Raw genomic sequence first — 19,405 nt, forward strand, 5'->3', positions numbered from 1 at the left:
CCTCGACTCCTCTCTTCCCCTCCTCCGGGACTTGACCCGGAAATCAATCAAGACACGCCATTTTGAAGGACGTCAAATGCACACGGAGGAGTCGAGGAGGGGTGAGGGAGGAGGGGTGCAGGAGGAGACGAAAGGGAGGATACACGCGAGCAGACTACGCGGAAGTGTTTTCACCACACGCGTATAAAAGCCCCACCCTCAGCTTCACAGCTGGTCGATTTCAACAGAGGAAAACCGACAACTGGAAGATGAGTGGAAAAGCGTCACATAAATGTATAAGTGCTCACAGCTCCGTGGAAATTAGTATGTGCAATTCATTTCTAAAAGGCTTCACATTACTATAATTATATTGGTATTTAAATGTAGGCTACATTTTACACCAAAACGGAACACATAAGCAGGACCAACCATCATACACTGAATTCCTTGACTAACAAGAGAAAGATTCATTCATTTAAATATATATTTAACCAGAAATGGGCCGGTTCTAAGGGGTTATTCAGTTAAGCCCGATGAGGGGATACAGCTGTTCGCATGTCATCATTAACAGACGTCGTCTAAGAGTGACGTTTGAGTGAACGAGGACATCCCAATTAATATGGACTCCTCTGTCCTCGCGTCACCTCCTCGTGTTTCTCGCTCACATCTTACGGAGGCGGAGCTAAGATGCAAGGAAGGGACGCGAGTGAGGGAAAGGAGGAGTCGAGGAGGGGTATTGGGATGAGGCTTCTGTAAACATCGCGTCGCGATGAAATAAAATAATATCCAGGGAATGCATGCAGAGCTGTCATTGGCTGAGATAAGTCCGGCCGTGCGTCACGTCACCACTCTTTGAAACATCTCTGTTCCCGGAAATGCATCCGCGAAGGACCGTGGAGGACCGTGAAGGACCCATCAGTGTATCCTCGGTTAGAGCTCCTCCAGAGAGCCTCCTCGACGCTCGATCCTCGGTCCTCAAAGTGCATTTAGAGAAATAAGATGTCCTTCAACATGGCGCGCCGAAATTCATTTCCGGGTCACTACCGGAGGACCGAGGAGTCGAGGAGGGGGATTTGATGAAATGAGAAAGGGCCCTGGTTTATTGTCTGGTCCTTTTCCCTGTGTTTTTCCTCCGGTCATTAGTTTCCCTGGTGTGTCTAGTTGTCTGATTGTGTTCACCTGTGGCCCTTGTGTTTCTCCTCCCCTGCCCGGCTGTTTCTCGTCTTGTGATTACCCCTCCCTTCTTCTTCTTCTTCTTCTTCTTCTTCTTCTTCTTCTTCTTCTTCTTCTTCTTCTTCTTCTTCTTCTTCTTCTTCTTCTCTTTAATGGCGAATCGCTTCCACTTGGAGCATATCGCCACCTACTGTTGAGTTATTAAATGTTCATATTAAATCCTTGTCTTCAGACCAGTGCTTTTGAAGAATTTGAAGATCAGCTTGTTTGCTTCATTTCTTGATTTACTTTCACATATTGACTTGAAATCCATGTCCTTGATGTTGAGTTGTTCCAGTGCATTTTTCAGAATGAATCTTTGTCTGTTATAATCCGGGCAGCTAAAAAATACATGATGTATTGTCTCTGGTTGTTGGCAACCATCACAATTGCCATTTGGATGTTTTCCAATCAGATGCAATGATGAGTTTAGTCCAGAGTGTCCCAATTGTATCCTGCTGTTAATGCTCTGTTCTCTTCTACTACTCCCCCAAGTGCTTCCTGTTGTTACTTCACTTTGTATCTGGTATAAATGTCTTCCTTTGGTGTTACTGTCCCATAGTCTTTGCCATTGTTGCTTGATAACCACTTTTGTAAAAGATTTGACTTCTGCTCTACTGATGGGTACCATAATATCAATCTGGTTTGCTTTCAAACCACATTTTGCCAGTTGATCCATTACTTCATTCCCTCTAATACCCACATGCGCTGGAACCCACACAAATTGAACAACAATTCCCAGATGAACTAACCTAAACATGCTTTGTAAAATTTCATGTAAAATATCCTGACGACATTCTGAAGAGAAGTTGTTTATACTCTCCAGAGCTGCACTGGAGTCAGAGCAAATGACCACTCGTATTGGCTGTATTTCCTCTACCCACTGAAGTGCTAGAGAGATAGCCATCATCTCTACTGTATATACTGCAATGTGATCACTTGTACACTTTCCCACTTTGACTTTTAACTCAGGAACATAAAATGCACAATTAGTTAGACCATTTTCTGGATTTTTGGATCCATCAGTAAATATTTTTATAAAGTGCCCATATTGTTCATGTAGAACAGTGTTCACATAAGCCTGCGCATTGATTTTGTTTTTCATTGAATGTAACCGTTTCAATAGTGATAAATCTACTATAGGTTGAGGTAGCAACCATGGTGGAACAGCTGATAACAACACCATCGGACTAATATTCCATTCTTTAACTTTGAATTCCTTACATATTTCCGAAACAAAAACACAAAAACTTTCTTTTTTTATTTTGTTAGTTTCCCAGCTTGTTTTTACAGTTTGTTTAGTAGGGTGAGTATCTTTATGACCCTGTAGATTTGCCCAGTAATTAACAATTAACTGCTTTCTCCTCAAAGAAATTGGTACTTCTCCGACATCTACCTGAAGTGCCGACACTGGTGTAGATCTTACTGCCCAACAGCATATCCTTAGTGCTTGTGCCTGGACTCTATCTAATTTTTGAAGAGAAGAATATGCAGCTGAACCATACACTATTAGTCCATATTCTATGGCTGATCTTATTAAGGCTGTGTATACGTTCCTCAAAGCAGCTTTATCAGCCCCCCACTTAGTGCCTGCCAAGTACCTCATAACATTTAAAACCCTTTTACATTTATCTACTACTTTATCAATGTGAGTACTCCATGTGACTCTCTCGTCCAACCATATTCCCAGGAATTTAAATGTCTTCACTTTCTTTAGATCTTGTCCATAAAGTTTTAACCTAACCTCCTCACCTATCCTTTTCCTCGTAAAAAATAAAGTTTAAGTTTTTTCCACCGACAATATAAACCCCGATGTCAGAGACCAGCTTTCAATTTCCGTAATGGCTTCCTGAATCTTAGCTACAATATATTTTACATTTCTGCCCCTTTTCCAAATAGCTCCATCATCTGCAAAAAGTGACTTACCAATATCAGATCCTACTTGTGTGTATATATCATTGATCATGATAGAAAATAAAAGAGGACTGATGACACTCCCCTGCGGGGTTCCATTTTCAACTTCATGCCTTCGAGAATATGACTTGCCAACTCGGACTCTGATGGCACGGCCAAACAAAAAATCCATAATCCAATTATATACATTACCTCACAGACCCATAATGTCCAGTTTTATTAATAATCCTTCCTTCCACATCATATCGTAAGCTTTTTCCACATCAAAGAATACAGCTACAACACACTCCTTATTCGCTTGGGCTTTCCTGACTTCAGGCTCCAGGCACAGCAGTACTAAAGTACTCCGCCCTCTTCTAAACCCACTCTGATAAGGAGTCATTAGTTCATTTTTCTCAATGTAGTATGTCAGCCTTTCTGTTATCATTCTTTCCATAACTTTACACAAGTGCGATGTCAGAGCTATAGGTCTATAACTGCCTGGACTGGTTGGATCTTTCCCAGGTTTCCTAATAGGAATAATGACTGACTCTTTCCATATTATTGGCAGCTTCCCTTTCTCCCAGATCTTATTGTACATCTCCAGCAGCTTTCCTAATGCAAAATCACTTAATTTGGTCAACATTATATAACATACATTATCTTTCCCAGGAGCAGTCATTTTACACTTACTTAATGCTCTTCTCAACTCTTGAATAGAAAAAGGTATATTTACAACACTTTGCGACAAATGTCTTTCTTCATATACATTAGGATGTTCATCTAACACTTCCTGCCTCCTGATCTTACCTCTTCTGTCAAATTTTCCGAAGAATGAACTTTGACAACATTTTTAGCTAGAATTTCTGCCTTCTCCAAAGCACCAGTGGCAACTTCCCCTCCATTCTCTAACACTGGCAGGTTACTCTGCTGTCTTATTCCCCTCATCTTCTTAATCATTCCCCATACTTTATCTAATGGCGTAGTTCTCCCAATACTTGAACAGAATCCTCTCCAACACTCCCTTTTTGCTCTTTTAACAATGTTCCTTACCTGAGCCTGTGCCTTTTTATATTCTAATAAATTGTGTAATGAATGTGTCTTTCTTAGCTTTCCAAAAAGCCTGATTTTGTTTCGGATTGCATCATTACATTCTTTGTTCCACCACGGTACCATCTTAACACATTTACTAAGTTTACCAGTTTTATTCCCAATAGTTTGATTAGCGCTTTTAATTATATTTGAAGTAAATTGCTCATTTATTTCATCAATACTTCCTGCTATATCAATCTGATCAAATTCATTATCGCACAATTTAGCAAACATCTCCCAATTTGCTTTAGAAAAAGTCCATCTCATGATACAGTCTAGCTCAACCACATGATTTATATCAAACTTGATTATAATCGGAAGATGATCACTCCCAATACTGTTATCTGCCAATACTTCCCAACTGCTACCAGAAGCTAATTCACTTGTTACAAGAGTTAGGTTGATCGCAGACTCTGTTCCATCTCTAAAATTGATCCTTGTACCTTGCCCATTATTTAAACAAACTAATTCCTTTGCCTCCATTAAGTCCTCCACCACCTGTTCGTTGTAATCTGTTGATCTCCCTCCCCACATTGTATTATGTGCATTAAAATCACCACACCATATTACTTCATTTCCTTGGCAAAGACTGTCTAATTCCTCTATTTTGAGTTTATTACATGGATTATAAAAATTCAGGACACTAATTTTCCTTTTATTAATCCAAACTTCTACACCCACTATTTCTAAATCATGACTGTTCTTAAATGTTAGCCTACTATAAGACATGACTTCTCTGATAAAGATTGCACATCCCCCTCCCTGGCCATCATTTCTATCTTGTCTTATAGCAGTATATCCCCTAATTATGAAGTCCAAATGAGTCTTCAGCCATGTTTCTTGAATACAAATAACGTCTGGTTTTTCTTTTAACTGATATATATAGGTCTTGAATTCTTGTCCATTTGCAATAAGGCTTCTAGCATTCCATTGCAGAATGAAAACAACATTAATCTATTAATTAATCTGTGAATCATCATTATTGGTGGCTAGCATATCATGTATCATTTCAACGGTTATATCCTTTATCCCCAAAGATTCACCTGCTGCTTCCACTATTGTTTTCAGTCTTGACCTCTTTTTTGTTTGTTGTAAAGCAACATTCACCACTTTTCCAATAAAGGCCACAAACTTGTACTTATTAACAATCAATGCATCCTCTCCTATCACACACTTATGTGAACACTTTGTGGAGCTTTCCTTTGCCTGTGGGAGTTTGGGAAAATCTTTTGAAGAGAACATACTTGCTGCTACTTGGGATTTCCTAGCTATGTTTAGTGAAACCTTTTCTGTTGCTTCAGCATATGAGACTTTATTTTTTACTTTGTATCTCTGCACCTCCTTCGCCTTTTTCTGCACTTCGCAGCCCTGATATGCAGCACTATGTTCCCCACCACAGTTACAACATTTTACCTTAGCACCTGCAGTACAACTACCATATTCATGTTCCCCCGCACATGTTGGACACCTGGGCTTAGTTGCTTTGCACTTGTCTGCCTCATGCCCAAACCTTTGGCACTTAAAGCACCGCAGAGGTTTAGGGATGAATTCTCTAACTGGGAAGCTCATGCAACCGATCATTATCTTCTGTTGTATTGTTTCTTCAAACTGAAGAAGAACAGACAAACTATCCACTATCTTACCTTGATACCTAGTAGGAAGACGCTTAACTACAGACACTTTTCCCCCTTTAATTTCTTTCTTGAGTTTTTCTATGCCGATTTCTATGTGAACTCCACTGATAACTCCAAGAATTTTCCGATTTGCTCCAGGAACATGGCATTTAATTCGAACTTCATTCAGGGTCTTCCTTTTCAGTAACTTTTCCGTTGTTTTGCATTCATCAATTCAACCAACATCCGTCCTTTGCTCAGAAATCTTGCTTGCTTTATCGATCCAATTTCTTTGTGAATCGCTTTAGTCAAGGCCACTGGATGTAGCTTAGCTGCAGATTGCTCACCAAACTCCACAATCACTTTCCACTCTTCATTCTCAATCCTTTTCTTTACTTTCTTCAATTCATTCTGCGAATCAGATTCACTAAGACTGTCACTTGACATGTCTATGTTCTTTCTTGAAGACTTTTTCCTTACTTCATTCCACCCTCCTTCTCCTTCAGATGCACTTTCCATATCCTCCTCTCCAGGACTCAAAGACGCCATTCCACCAGCTGCTCTCAATCTCGCACTCACGTCAACGTTCACTCCAATCTCCATCTACTATCGCAATGTCCACCTAGCAGTAGAGCCACCACCGGGTCCTGGATGATTCAACGGCCACCGCTAACAGGAAAGGCGAGCATTACCCCTCCCTGTATTTAGTCTTGTCTCTTCCTGTGTTCAGTGTTGGTTCATCTTTTGTTTGTGACCGAGTTCAGTGGTGAGTGTTCTGTTTTGTCCAAGTTATTATTTTATCCTTGAAATAAAGGCAATATCAGTGTAATCTGCATTTGGGTCCTGCTTGCTTCACCCACCGTAACAGATCTGGTATAGGAAAAGTAGAAGTGCCAGAGTGTAGGAATACCCTGTTACAAGTAAAACTCCTGCAATCCAAATGTTTTACACTTTAAGTAACAAAAGTAAAAGTAGTCATTGTGCAGATTGGTCCATTTCTCAAGTAAAGTACAAATCCCTACTAATGGTCCTTAAGTAATTGAGTAAATGCACTTTACACCTCTTTAGCTTAGTTTACTACAAAGACAGCGAAACTGGAAACAACTAGATACACTTAAACTGGAGTACTGAAGATATTACCTACTTCTACAAACAGATTACAGCTGTGTACTGAATTAGGGATAACATTAAATGATATAAATTGATCTACGGGAGAATAAATGTATGGAATAATTGTATTTTGAATAGCCTGACACCCGAATTGCACTGTAAAAATAATCTGTAATCTAGGCAGTAAATTGCTGTATTACCCACAGTAATTTACTTTGAATTTATAATACAGTGTGATACTGTACATTATGCTGCATTGTAAGTGGAGTTATACATTGTGTGTGTGTGTGTGTGTGTGTGTGTGTGTGTGTGCGTGCGTGCGTGCGTGCGCGCGCGTGCGTGCGTGCGTGCGTGCGTGCGTGCGTGCGTGCGTGCGTGTGTGTGTATCCTACCAGGCACACCAAGGCTCATCATTTGGTTTGACACTTTACTTTTGACATGTAAAGCTGAACATGTATTTTAATTCCACATGTTTTGTATGTGTGCTTCATACATGTATGATCTATATAGTATTTAATTGTTCAGTTTTGAAGTAGAAAACATTTGCAGTGATATGCTACCTTTTCCATTTTGTCCACTTCTCTTACTTTTACATAATTACAGAAGATTTACTGTTGTGATTTCATGTTGTGACCTCACCACTTGTGATTTTGTATTTTAATTGGTCTGTTGTATTTGAATCTGTCATGAACTGTCCAATGTAATCTGTCATAAACTGTTGTATTTATATCTGTTATGAACTGTTATAATTATATCTGTTATGAACTGTCCTATTTTACCATGTTTTTCATATTGAACTTAATATTTAAATGAAATCAATAAACATTTTATTTAAATTGTATCCTAGTTTTTGTTTATCGTTTCAAGTAGCACCTATTGCAAATGAGACATGGATCTAAAATTAATTAGAGACAACTGCAGTAATATACTGTTAATGCATACACTACTGTAAATTATACTGTATACAGAACAGTAATGTATTGTTATTTCACAATACCAGTATTGTATAATCACAGTAAAATATTGTTTTTGAGATTACGTCAACATACAACATTACAGTAATATACAGTTATATAAAATACAGCACTGATTTTGATACTGTAAACCAAATACAAGATCGCTACTGTAAAGTAAAAATACAGTAACTTGGTGGCAACTTTGCTGCCAGTAATTTACTGTAAAATCCCCTGTATTTTTTTTTTTACAGTAGACTGAGGTTAGTTGTCCCAAAGTGTAGAACAAAGTTACAGCTTTATTACGGCAGCTATCGCACCAAAGAATACGTCGTAGCAGTGTCACACAGATGCCTTTTATTTATGTATTAACTTTGAATTCCCATGTTATTAAAGATATGTCTGAGCTGTTTTTAGAATGGATCCCTTGTCTTTTTATCTGTAAACTCAATCTACCTAAGGGTACTAATAAATAACCTGAACCTAATAACTAAAGACACTTTTATCTGAAATTGCATTTCAATTCACCAAAAAGCAGAATGAATATTTGATCAAGGGGGCAACCTCAAAACCCCTATTATATTTGTCCCCCAATATTAAAAAAACATATTCATACTTGACAGTAGCTATGTCACATGATATCAAGTAAATCACTCAGATATATACAAAACATGTCTCTGAAGTGTTTGGCTCCAAACACCAAACAGATCATTGCATCATCCCATAATCCCCTCTGTTTCAGCCCTGTTTCAAAAGTGCTGATTCTCTGTCTGTTGCTTTATGTGCTGTTTACACAATAACACAAACGGTTGTATCCGCTACTTTTCTCTTTCTTATAGCCCGTTCGTTCACACGAGGCCGTAACGGAAACGCGGAAACGGACGCCACAAACGATAACGGGTCACAAAGTGGATAGATCTGCAACCGGAACGCTCTGGGGGGCCAAACCTTGGTTGGTGATTGGCTAATGGTTACACAAGCCCAGAGCCCTAGAGAGAAATATCTCTATTATATATTATATACATTATTCTATATTATATCTCTATGACTCTGCACAAGCCAAAAAAACGTTATGACATCATAAAGTGGCCAAAATCGGATCAGCTCATTTTCAGACAGGTTTTTATAGAAATGGATCAGGACAAAAAGAGAGAGAATCTTTTTTCCTGAAACTTTCAGAATCTCTTTACACAGAGGGGACACATGGTGATGTAAAAAAGACATGAAAAAGTGGATTTTGCATAATAGCAGGTGACCTTTAAAGACTTTTGATGTACATTACAAAATGTGAGCCTTAACATGAGATGGTCCTAAATAATGTGAGATTTTAGTTGGCTCTGCCCTTGTAACTTACCATACTGTAGTTCTGCATGAGTGTGTGTGTTCAGTCCACAGTGGAGGAGTATCAGGTAGGCAGGTGTTAATGTGGGCAGGAACACACGATCACCTACGTACTCAGGCCTCCATTGAGCAGCTTCTGATTTTCATGAACATCCTACTCACCAGCGTCCTCTCAGCCTTTGTATCTGTATTCAGATCCACGTTGGTGATTCATCAGCGCGGCACTCTGGTTCTGTCTGTGCGACAGAACCGATGGAGCTGTCCATTCAAACTTCAGTGTGAGGAGGTCAGGAACGTTTCAGGCGTGCAGAAGGCCTCAACAAAGGAACATTTAAGGACGCAAGTACTTCAAGGCCAAGGATAGAAACATTAGAAAGCCTTTCTTTGATTTATCTAGCTGGTGCTTTAGTCCAGTAAGAGTTCAACAAGATTCTTTAAAAACTAGAAAAAGGTTTCAAAAACAAAATAAGAGCTACATTTTAAGGATTGGCTAATCTGTAAAATCATTACCCCAATATGTTATTTTTTCTTTAACATGATTCCAAAATCAGTGCTGCTCCTACAGCCTCATGTTTTTCAGAATTTCCACCACATCTGTAACAGATCATATATCAAATTCAGAGTCAACTACAACAACTAACACAAAGGGCAAACACTGATGTGGGGGGAATCAGGTCCAGCTCACAGTTGGTGTTCTAGTTCTTTCCACAGGTTTTAAATGGATTAAAGGTCAGGGACTAGTCATATGGAGCTGCCATTGTGTACAAGGGACATTATGATGTTACTCCGAGAAAGGGACCAATATAAATTGCTGGCATAAAGTTGGAAGCTCATCATTGTCTATAAAAGGTTTGGTAACCCTGTCAAAGACGTCCTTGTCTAGAAGCATAATTATGTGTTACACAATATGCTTATAGCTCTGTATATTTAAAAGGACTCGTATATATTCATAATGCTTTGTGAAATAACGATGACAGCTCTTAAAATGTCACTATTTAAAGAAATTGCTGGATGCACACTGACGTTTTTTGCAAGGATCATGTATATTTTCCAATAGTTAAATACATTATATCAGTGGTAAAATGAATTTGTAATGTGATTATGATTTACTCCAAGTGGTCATTAAGTAATGTTGAAATAATCGTGTCGTTGTTGCACAATTTGGAACATAATTTTTCACTTCACTTGAACAATAACCAACTTATAATACATTATAACAGTGATAATAATGCATTAAACCCAATGGAATGTTAAAACACTATGATTATGGCAACACAAAAGGTTGTGAGTTGCCAGCATTTAAAAAGTCATAATTCAAATGCTTTATATGTTATGAATATTGTAAAAAAAAACACTATACATGTAATAAGAGGTATTGTAGCTATAGCCAAAAAGCTCTATAAGCATATAATAACATATTACAAGTATCATAAGAACGCATTATAGACATTGGCATCATGGAAAGGAATGCTCCAATACATTTCCCGTCAATAATTCACCTGCTCTCAACAGATGGTAGAGAAACTACTTGTCGCCACCTTGTGTTCAGACGTGGAACATCTGGCCTGGCAGCACAGAGATAAATAACAAAAGTGAGTTTTATTGTAAAAAGAAAGTATAGATAGAGAGATTACAAAGTACTTTAAGACGACCTGTGGGATGCTGCAGAGGAAGGAGCCGGCAGTGTTAACTGTTTGAGATTAAATGATTTACAGATTACTCAAACGGATCTACAATGATACAAGTTGAGCTCTGTCAGCCATCTTTCTATACATTTGGGCACAGTGAAATAATGAAAGGCCCCTGCTCTTACAATACTCAGTGTGTGGAGAGCCAGGGTGTGGATTGAAGAGATTACCAACTGTTGTCTGGGCTTCAGGTAAACCCTCAGACGATATGCTTAGCCCTCTCTCCAATGACACGGAGCTAATCCACAAGGGGAGCAGAGAATTAGATCAGTGAAGCGGCTGGAAACGGGGTCAGTCTTTTTGTGAGTCTACATGCAAATGTTAGGAAGATGTTGCAGGGTTGGTCAAATAACTGTGAGACAGACGAGATGCCAAAGACTACAGAGCAGGGCTTTTGTATTAATCCTTTGTCAAAAGGTCAGTTTTATACAATTACAAGAACAGTTGTTTTGTATATTGCATTCAGTCCTTCTGTTTTTCTTCCATCCAACATATATCACATTGTCTTTTTGCACTTACAAAATATTTTTTATCAATAAAAGCAAGAGAAATCAGGTCTTTGGGTAAAGTTCTCCATCTATGTAGACTGAGAACTAAAAGTATTCAGATACATGTATGCAGAGAAAGGGAGTGTCATCATGAAACCAAAACAATTGAATATACAATGCTTCCTTTTGGTTTCCACATTTGTCTTAAAATGAGCAGATATGTATGATATAAAAGACAGAAAAAGTTTAATTTGCGTTTGATTTTACAGAGTGTTTTTTGACAGAAAGTAGTCCCACTGAAATCAGTTCACAGCACGCTCTGATGTGAAACATCCCGTGTCATCTGGACATTGCGGTTTTGGAAAAATGTTTCTGCTGATTTGTTTTAAGTCATTTTTACAATTCCTTGAGATCAAACGATATTCGGCTCACCTTCATTTTACTGAAAAGATGCAGGAATCTCAAAGTCTTTCTGTAAATAGCCTTTATATACTAAGAGATGATGTAATGATTCACAATGACATGCATTAAGGGAAGTCGATGTATTTCAAATGATTTAGTGGCGATATAACAAAGGTTAGGCACAGTTATCTGATTCCACAGGTCTTTAGGATTCAAATCAGCTTTCCTCCAGTGATGCGGTCCCGGCTGCCGGTGGGACGCGGGGCAGCGAGGACAAACGGAGATCGGGTGACGATATGGAGGAGGAGCAGTCTCTGAGAGAGGCTGATCACTTCACCACAGGCCTCTGCAGCTGATGTGTGTGTGTCTGTAGGGGGGTGGAGGAGTGTTGTGGAGGAGCTCCTACGCAGCGAGCATCTCTCTCTCCGGATTCTTCCTGGGACCATCCCGCTCTGGAACAAAGAGATTCACAGAGTTACAAAAAAAGCAGTACATTGGTTTATTAACAACCCTGCTGAGAAGGTAGGGCTGCATCACTCTGACTTTCTTTTGCTATCCATTTTCATTTACACAATATCTGTAAATGTTATTACTGCACATATTTTATTCCATTCTATTTCTATGTAAATACTGCTATATTTTTAGCCTATATTTTTAATGCTATTATAGTTTTCTTAAAATAGTTCTTTATCTGTGTTTTTCATTTTTGTTTTACTTTTATGTCTGCACCTTGACATCAAGTCAAATTCCTCGTACGTGTCAATCTACCTGGTGAAAAACCTGATTCTGATTCTGATTAGATACTAGTAGTATATTATGTTAATTATAACACAAGCTAAAACAGGACTGTCAAAGGCAGCTGTTGAAAATTGCCGTCACAGGTGGGCAAACTGAGGCAGCGCTAACAGCTATACTGTTTAAACATGGTTGGTACCAATGCAAATACAAATCAGGGGCCGTATTCACAAAGGATCTTAGGGCTAAAAGTAGCTCCTAACTGGCGAATTTAGGAGAAACTCCTAAACATAATGGGCGTGTCAGTCTTAAATTTAGGACTCCTAATTTTATTCACTAAGAGCAATTCACAAAGTATTTTAGGCCTAAAAGTAGCACCTAAGTTTAGGAGAGCTTAAAAGTCCTCGAGAGGACTCCTAACTCAGTAAGACCTATTCACAAAGAATCTGAAAATGGCTGTGAGACGAAATGTTTTGGAGACAATGGAAGACTGTGAATTGATCGAGAGATATAGGCTAAATCGTGAGGGTATCAAACTTGTTGTGGAATTAGTGCGGGATGCAATAACATCCCCGACTAACAGGAATAACCCGATTAGTCCGGAAATAAAATGTTTGGCAACACTCCGATATTTAGCAACAGGGAAAATGCAACTTTGCAATGCCGACGATTTAGGAATATCGCGACCATCAGTCAGCCGTGCCATAAACCAAACCATCAACGCGCTCTCTAGACCACATATCATCCAACAGTTTATCCGGTTTCCTTTGGACAATCAACAACTACACAGGATCAAAGCCAACTTCATGGCAATTGCAGGTATGCCCGGTGTGGTCGGTGCTATTGACGGGACGCACATACAAATAATTGCGCCCTCAAAAGATGAGGACGTGTTCGTCAATAGAAAGAAAGTACATTCCATCAACACGCAGATTGTTTTCATTCATCATGATAGGGGGACTTGAACGGCGGTATGGGCTGTTATTGAAAGTGTTTAAGTGCTGGAAATATGCTCATTGGATAATAGTTTGCGGGGTGCTTTTAATTGCCTCCTTGATTTAATGCAATTTACGTATTTTTATTGTTTGCTCTCTCTCTTTAACGTGCATATACAACGTCATTATCGTGGTCTGCACAAACTTGTCATCATGCGTGTATTCTGCTAACTGCACTGTCCATAACTATTTGATAGGAATACATTTCTAGCCTAGACTATTTCCTTGTTTTAGTGGGCTCGTTTGTGGGATGTTGCGGATGAGTTTCACTGAGACCGCCTGCTCTGAACAACCAATCACCGTACTGACTGCTTCTAAACTCATACACGAGAATCGACGTAATCCATAGCAACGGCGCGTCACTCTTAGTGATTTATCCTTAGTATGAGTAGGTCTCAGCGGCTTTGTGAATAACTTTTAAGAAAAAACTCCTACGTAAAATGTTTTAGCGTGAGTTAGGAGCACTCCTAGCGGTAAGATAAAATACTTTGTGAATACGGCCCCAGATCCTTAGCCATGGTGTAATCCTGTTTAGTATTAGGGTGTACAACTAAAAGGAAAGGCAGTATCAGAATATTGTTACACAGATTTCCTTCCATCTGACAGTGGTGCTACTCTGCATTAAACGGCAGTCCATCACAAAATGATTGACTTTAGGAAAACGCTGGAATTCAGATTTGGCATTAATTTAAGGCGGGTAAACAATAAAGGATGTTTATTTATTGTTACAGGATGTGTATTTTGTAAAATGTGTAATAATAAAAAAAAATGGTATCTTTAACATTGTTTTAACGCATGCTTCTTGGTTAATATCAAGCTGTTTTGGGTTCTTTTCTTGCTGTAACAAATGCACATTTCCCCTCTGAGGGAAGTGATTCTGAGAAACACTTTTTCAGTCAGTGTTGTTGAGAGAAGTTGGTCACAGACACAGAAGCAGATAATGTTGCCTGACAGCTGTCGGTTCAATTGAGTTAGACATTAGTAAAATCCAGGAACTAAAATGTCCCCAAGAGAGTGTGGCTCGATCACTATGATGTTTGGTCATTTTGTAAATGATCTGCCATTGAGCCAAGGTTTGATTTAATCAGGAACAAGAGAGAAAAGCAATGGGTTCAGCCTGGTATATAAGGGGAGCAACACGTTAGGATCACACGGCTGGGATGTCAGTACAACAGAAACAGGATAACAAAATGTCACAGCAAAGGTCAGAAAATACTGAAAAGCAAAGACAACAGCAGACCTGGTTTCTCCTCTGTGGCCTCGGGGACTTCTGGAAGCTCGTCTTCAGGAACCTCAGGCAGCTCCACTTCTCCCTGAGGGACAAAACGCATGATCAAACACTTCTTTCATCTCTAGTTCAAATACACATATCTGAGTAATGGGGATCAGTGTACCTGAGTGATGGCCTCCAGCTCAGCCAGCACAGCGTCTTCATCCTCCTGAGTGAAGGAGCCCGCCAGCATGTCGTCTATTTGCTGCGGAGAGACCACACACTGTCAGAAAACCTCTAACACTTTGATACTGTACATCGGACTTTAGAAATATCTGCTGGCAGAACATCTTTCTAAGTATTTAAATAGACAACATGTCATTATTGGAACACAAATACTTATTTATCCTGTGTTTATCACTGGTCTCTTTGCATTTAGTCCCCCTGTTTAGGAGTATCTTAGGCCTTTAGTAAATGCATTATTATATTCAAAATCATTCTGCAGAGACTCTTCTTTGGAACATTTGATAAGCCTAATTCAGCCTCCCAGCCACTTTCTTTGTGGTCGCTACACCCAGTTTGGAGACATCCTTAATGGCAAAGGATCATGGGAATTGTTGTTTTCACCACCATGCTGTCATTGCGGAGAGTTTCTACCGGTTAGGATTACCAAATCATTCAGGAGGGGTTTATCAGGAGCCAAATTATTCACAGAGGTATCGTCCTCCAAAGAATCTTAAATCTTGGTGATAAAAACACTGAATAAAGCCGTTACTTGTTGTCAAATCAAAGTTTTTCCAATGTAGTTTAGTTGCCGCTAATATTCACCAGCTTGTATCTCTGACAACCCATTTTTCCCAAGACTTAAATCCTTGATCTATTTAAAATATAAAGTGAAAAACAACCAAAATCGAAAAGTGTATTGTATTATGTGTGTGGATAAAAAGTCAATTTATTACATTACATGACATGTCATGTTAGACGCTTTTATCCAAAGCGACTTACATACTCAATACTGTGGGCAATCCCCACAGGAGCAATTTGGGGTGAAGTTTCTCAGGGACACAACGACACGCTGACTGCAGTGGGGTTTGAACCTGTTACCCCCTGATCCGAACACCAACGCACAACCCACTGCACCACACGCCAATGATCTAATAAACTGTTGTCTTGATTTCAATGACCTATTTCTTTCACTTAGTTGGAACTTGGAGAATGCAAGTACATAATTCAACAAAATATATAATGGGTGTAGGTTTTTAGACATTTTACATAGTTAGATATTATATATTTAAATAGCTGCAGAAATAATTGTCATGTATGTGTGACAGGAACTTACCCTCTGGTACTCTATGGCGTCTTGGGTTTCATCCATAATCCGCTCGACCTCTTCAACGGACATCACCTGAGGAGGGGAGCACCCAGAGCCCGTCAATAACAGGTGACTCAGGGAGGGGGGGTGATGTATCAAACATGGGATAAAAACATTTGTCAGCCCCTCCTGGGACTTCGTACACCACCTACCTCGTGCATTTTCTTCAGACACTCATTTCCAATCTTCAGCCCCTGGATGACCTTTGTTTCAACCTGGGCGAACTCGATGTCTTGAACCTAAAAGGAGCAGAAAAAAGATGACCTGTTAGTTTCAAAGAAGCTGCTGCTGTTACCACTGGCTGTCAATCAAATCCTCACCAGGCGCTCCAGGTTTCCGATCTGGTTCTCCGTCTTGTCTAGAAGCTGGTCCTGGTAGCGCTTCTTTTTCAGCAAGAGGAGCGCTTTACTGTTTGAACAAGAAAGTATATTCAACGTGAATCCACAAAGCAGCCTGGAGTAAGATGGCAACAACTTTCAACGATCTTGTCCTGCTTTTAAAGGCTGCATTCCAGTGAAGTGGTCTAACTTTCGGAACTTTTCCAGATGTTTTATTATTTGTCATTACCTGCTTATTCAATAAATCTACATTACTGATGATTATTAATCAAAATTATCCTGGTGGAAACAGCGTCAATGGACAACCTTACACATCTATATATAAATATGAATATATTTCTTAAAAAAAATATATTACTTTTTTCATATCGTCGAGCCCTACTTTAAGGTAAAAGTGAAGAAAAGCTCTCGTCAAAAAAACAAGTAATAAAATCTAAATCTGTTGAACTGAACAACATTATTTTTTCAAATAATGTTTTCAACATGTTGACAGAATTCTGCCTATTATCTATCTATTACCATTAAACGTATTAATGACAATAGGTTAAAATGTACATAGATTGTTATTTAAAGGATCTTGGACCCTGAATATCCTTAACAATGTTTTAATATGAATAACAATTGTTTCCATAAAAAAATGGTCCCTAATGTGAATCTTCAAATCATCGTTTCAATTCAAGGGACTCCACAGGTCAGACACCTTAACCAACAGCATCTCTTGCCTGTAATGATGTGTCCCTTTGTTTGACTGTAACACTGCAAACTCTTTTCCCACTCACTCTCTTTTGCCATCCTTCAGCAGCTGCTTGGCCAGAAGTCTCTCCTTCTCCAGCCGCAGGTTGATCCTCTTCTGATACTGCCGCAGCTTGTCTCTCTGCTGCTTCAATTGCTGAGAGAACCAAGACAACACAATGACATTTATATTCACATATATATATTCACATATATATATATATACTTTAAACCAATGCATTCATATGATAGAGCAGCTTTTGTTGCTCTCTGTGCAGTGGTGTAAAGTAACAACGTAGATTTCAAGTACTGTACTTAAATACAATTCTGAAGGACTTGTACTTTACTAGAGTATTTCAATGTTGTACTACTTTGTACTACAACTCAGAGGTACATGGTGTACTTCTACTCCACTACATGTATTTAATACATTTAGTTACTTTACAGATGTGGATGAATGATGTGAAATATAATCACGGGTTAAATCAGACTTTAGTTCCACCTGGAGTAAATCCACAAGCTACCCTGCAGTATACAAAGTCATTCAAACTAGCTGCACCTTTACCAGCTTTGAGAACACTTTCATGATCAGTCATTATAAAACATATCATATATATTATTCTGAAATGGACCAATCTGCACAATGACTACTTTTACTGTTGGTACTTTAAGTATATTTTGATGCAAATACTTTTGTACTTTTACTAGAGTAGCATTTTGATTGCAGGACTGTTACTTGCAGATTATTCCTACACTCTGGTACTTCTACTTTTACTCAAGTACAAGATCTGAGTACTGAGTAATATAGTGTCATAAACTCCAGGCTTGCAGCTCTGTCATCCTGTACAGAAGCTGTCAAACATACACAACCTGTAACAGACCAGTTTTAAGATATGTTACTAGATTAGCTAGGCCTGATTTACGTTAGCCTCTTTGGTCAAAATCGGCTCTCATAGCTCAGCACCACTTTTGTTTAAGTGGTTAATATCTCAACTCATACAATTGAGTGACACTGTTTGCTACGGCTCTCAAACGTGACAACTGAAAGCAGAATAATAAAAGGGTTTTAGGTAATAAACAGACCTACATCTAAGGGTTAATTAAATGATATTAAAGCCGAATTACAGAGTTACTTGCATAGTGCTAAAGTGATGAAGTTGTGTTGTAAAAACTGTGTTTGTACGGTAACTGATATTAAAGGTTGTTAAATGACTTTTATTTATAAAGCAGTGCGTCGGACCCCCTCTTGTTACAGCACTGAACGTACAGTATCAAAGTTAACACTGGACAGCTAGCTAATGTAAGCTAGCTGAGACACTCACCAACACCGCTTTGTCTTGTTCTGTCACTCGGGTTTGTTTCTTTTTTCCAAAAAGATTTCCCATTCTGACACAGCATCCCAGCTACGCTTTGCAGCCAGGAAAATAAATGCGAAGGTGAGCTAATTTAAAATCTGTTTTCCTAACTTATAAGAGGCATGCTAGGGTAGCTTCTCCTCCATTATTTGTGTAGTCATCTGTTCTTCTGTTGTCCACACCCACATCAGGAAGGACGGAACCCGGGCAGGGTCAACAACTACAGGAAGAAACTGTAGAAAACCTCAGAAATCCCTACAAATTATTCATCAAATTATGTATTCATTATGAGAAATGCTTCGTTACCCCTGTAAGCGTCAACATAAATGCATGTAAGTTAAAATAAAGTACAAACAACGTGTAGAAACACCATAGTGAGAGCTGCAGTACAACATTGATCAAGCTAACGTCAAAACAAACGTAAAAACATTCATATAAGTAGAGTGGGGAGGAGTACTCAGATGATCTTGTACTTGATTAAAAGTAAAGTACCAGAGTGTAGGAATACTCTGTTACAGTAAAAGCCCTGCATTCAAACTCAATCAAAGTACTAGCATCAAAATATACCAAAAGTAAAAGTAGTCATTTTCCAGATTGGTCCATTTCAGAATAATATATGATATGTTTTATAATGATTGATCATTAAAGTGTTATTCAAGCTGGTAAAAGTGCAGCTAGTTTGTATGACTTTGTATACTGCAGGGTAGCTTGTGAATTTACTCCAGGTGGAACTAAAGTCTGATTTAACACTTGGTTATATTTCACATCATTCATCCACGTCTATAAAGTAAGATATTAAATAAATGTAATAAAGTTATAAGATCATAAACACCTTCATATTAAATGTTAGCTCAGTTCACAATGTATGGCAGAGGATCTGGTACTAACTGAACTAAA

General features: G+C 38.8%; 1 protein-coding gene across 1 annotated transcript; it reads right to left on the reverse strand.

The window, feature by feature from the left end:
• Positions 1 to 11,253: 11,253 nt before the first annotated feature.
• On the reverse strand, positions 11,254 to 18,698 carry chmp6b (charged multivesicular body protein 6b). The gene is made up of 8 exons (XM_079657674.1): positions 18,476 to 18,698; positions 17,201 to 17,310; positions 16,404 to 16,491; positions 16,236 to 16,322; positions 16,051 to 16,116; positions 14,896 to 14,976; positions 14,742 to 14,814; positions 11,254 to 12,223 (listed from the first exon to the last, which is right to left on the reverse strand). The coding sequence occupies exons 1-8, from the start codon at positions 18,536 to 18,538 to the stop codon at positions 12,174 to 12,176; spliced, it is 618 nt and encodes a 205-aa protein (XP_079513800.1). The 5' UTR covers positions 18,539 to 18,698; the 3' UTR covers positions 11,254 to 12,173.
• Positions 18,699 to 19,405: the final 707 nt, after the last annotated feature.

Source organism: Notothenia rossii, assembly GCF_949606895.1.
Source record: "Notothenia rossii genome assembly, chromosome: 11".
Taxonomy (NCBI): Eukaryota; Metazoa; Chordata; class Actinopteri; order Perciformes; family Nototheniidae; genus Notothenia; species Notothenia rossii.

Bases quoted from the DNA above. Each gene is read 5' to 3' on its own strand.
- chmp6b (XM_079657674.1), bottom strand. From the start codon at position 18,538: ATGGGAAATCTTTTTGGAAAAAAGAAACAAACCCGAGTGACAGAACAA. The intron at 16,492-17,200 runs GTGAGTGGGAAA...TTGTTCAAACAG, and splicing joins CTGAAGGATGGCAAAAGAGA to TAAAGCGCTCCTCTTGCTGA. The intron at 12,224-14,741 runs GTCTGCTGTTGT...TCTTTGTTCCAG, and splicing joins GGCCACAGAGGAGAAACCAG to AGCGGGATGGTCCCAGGAAG.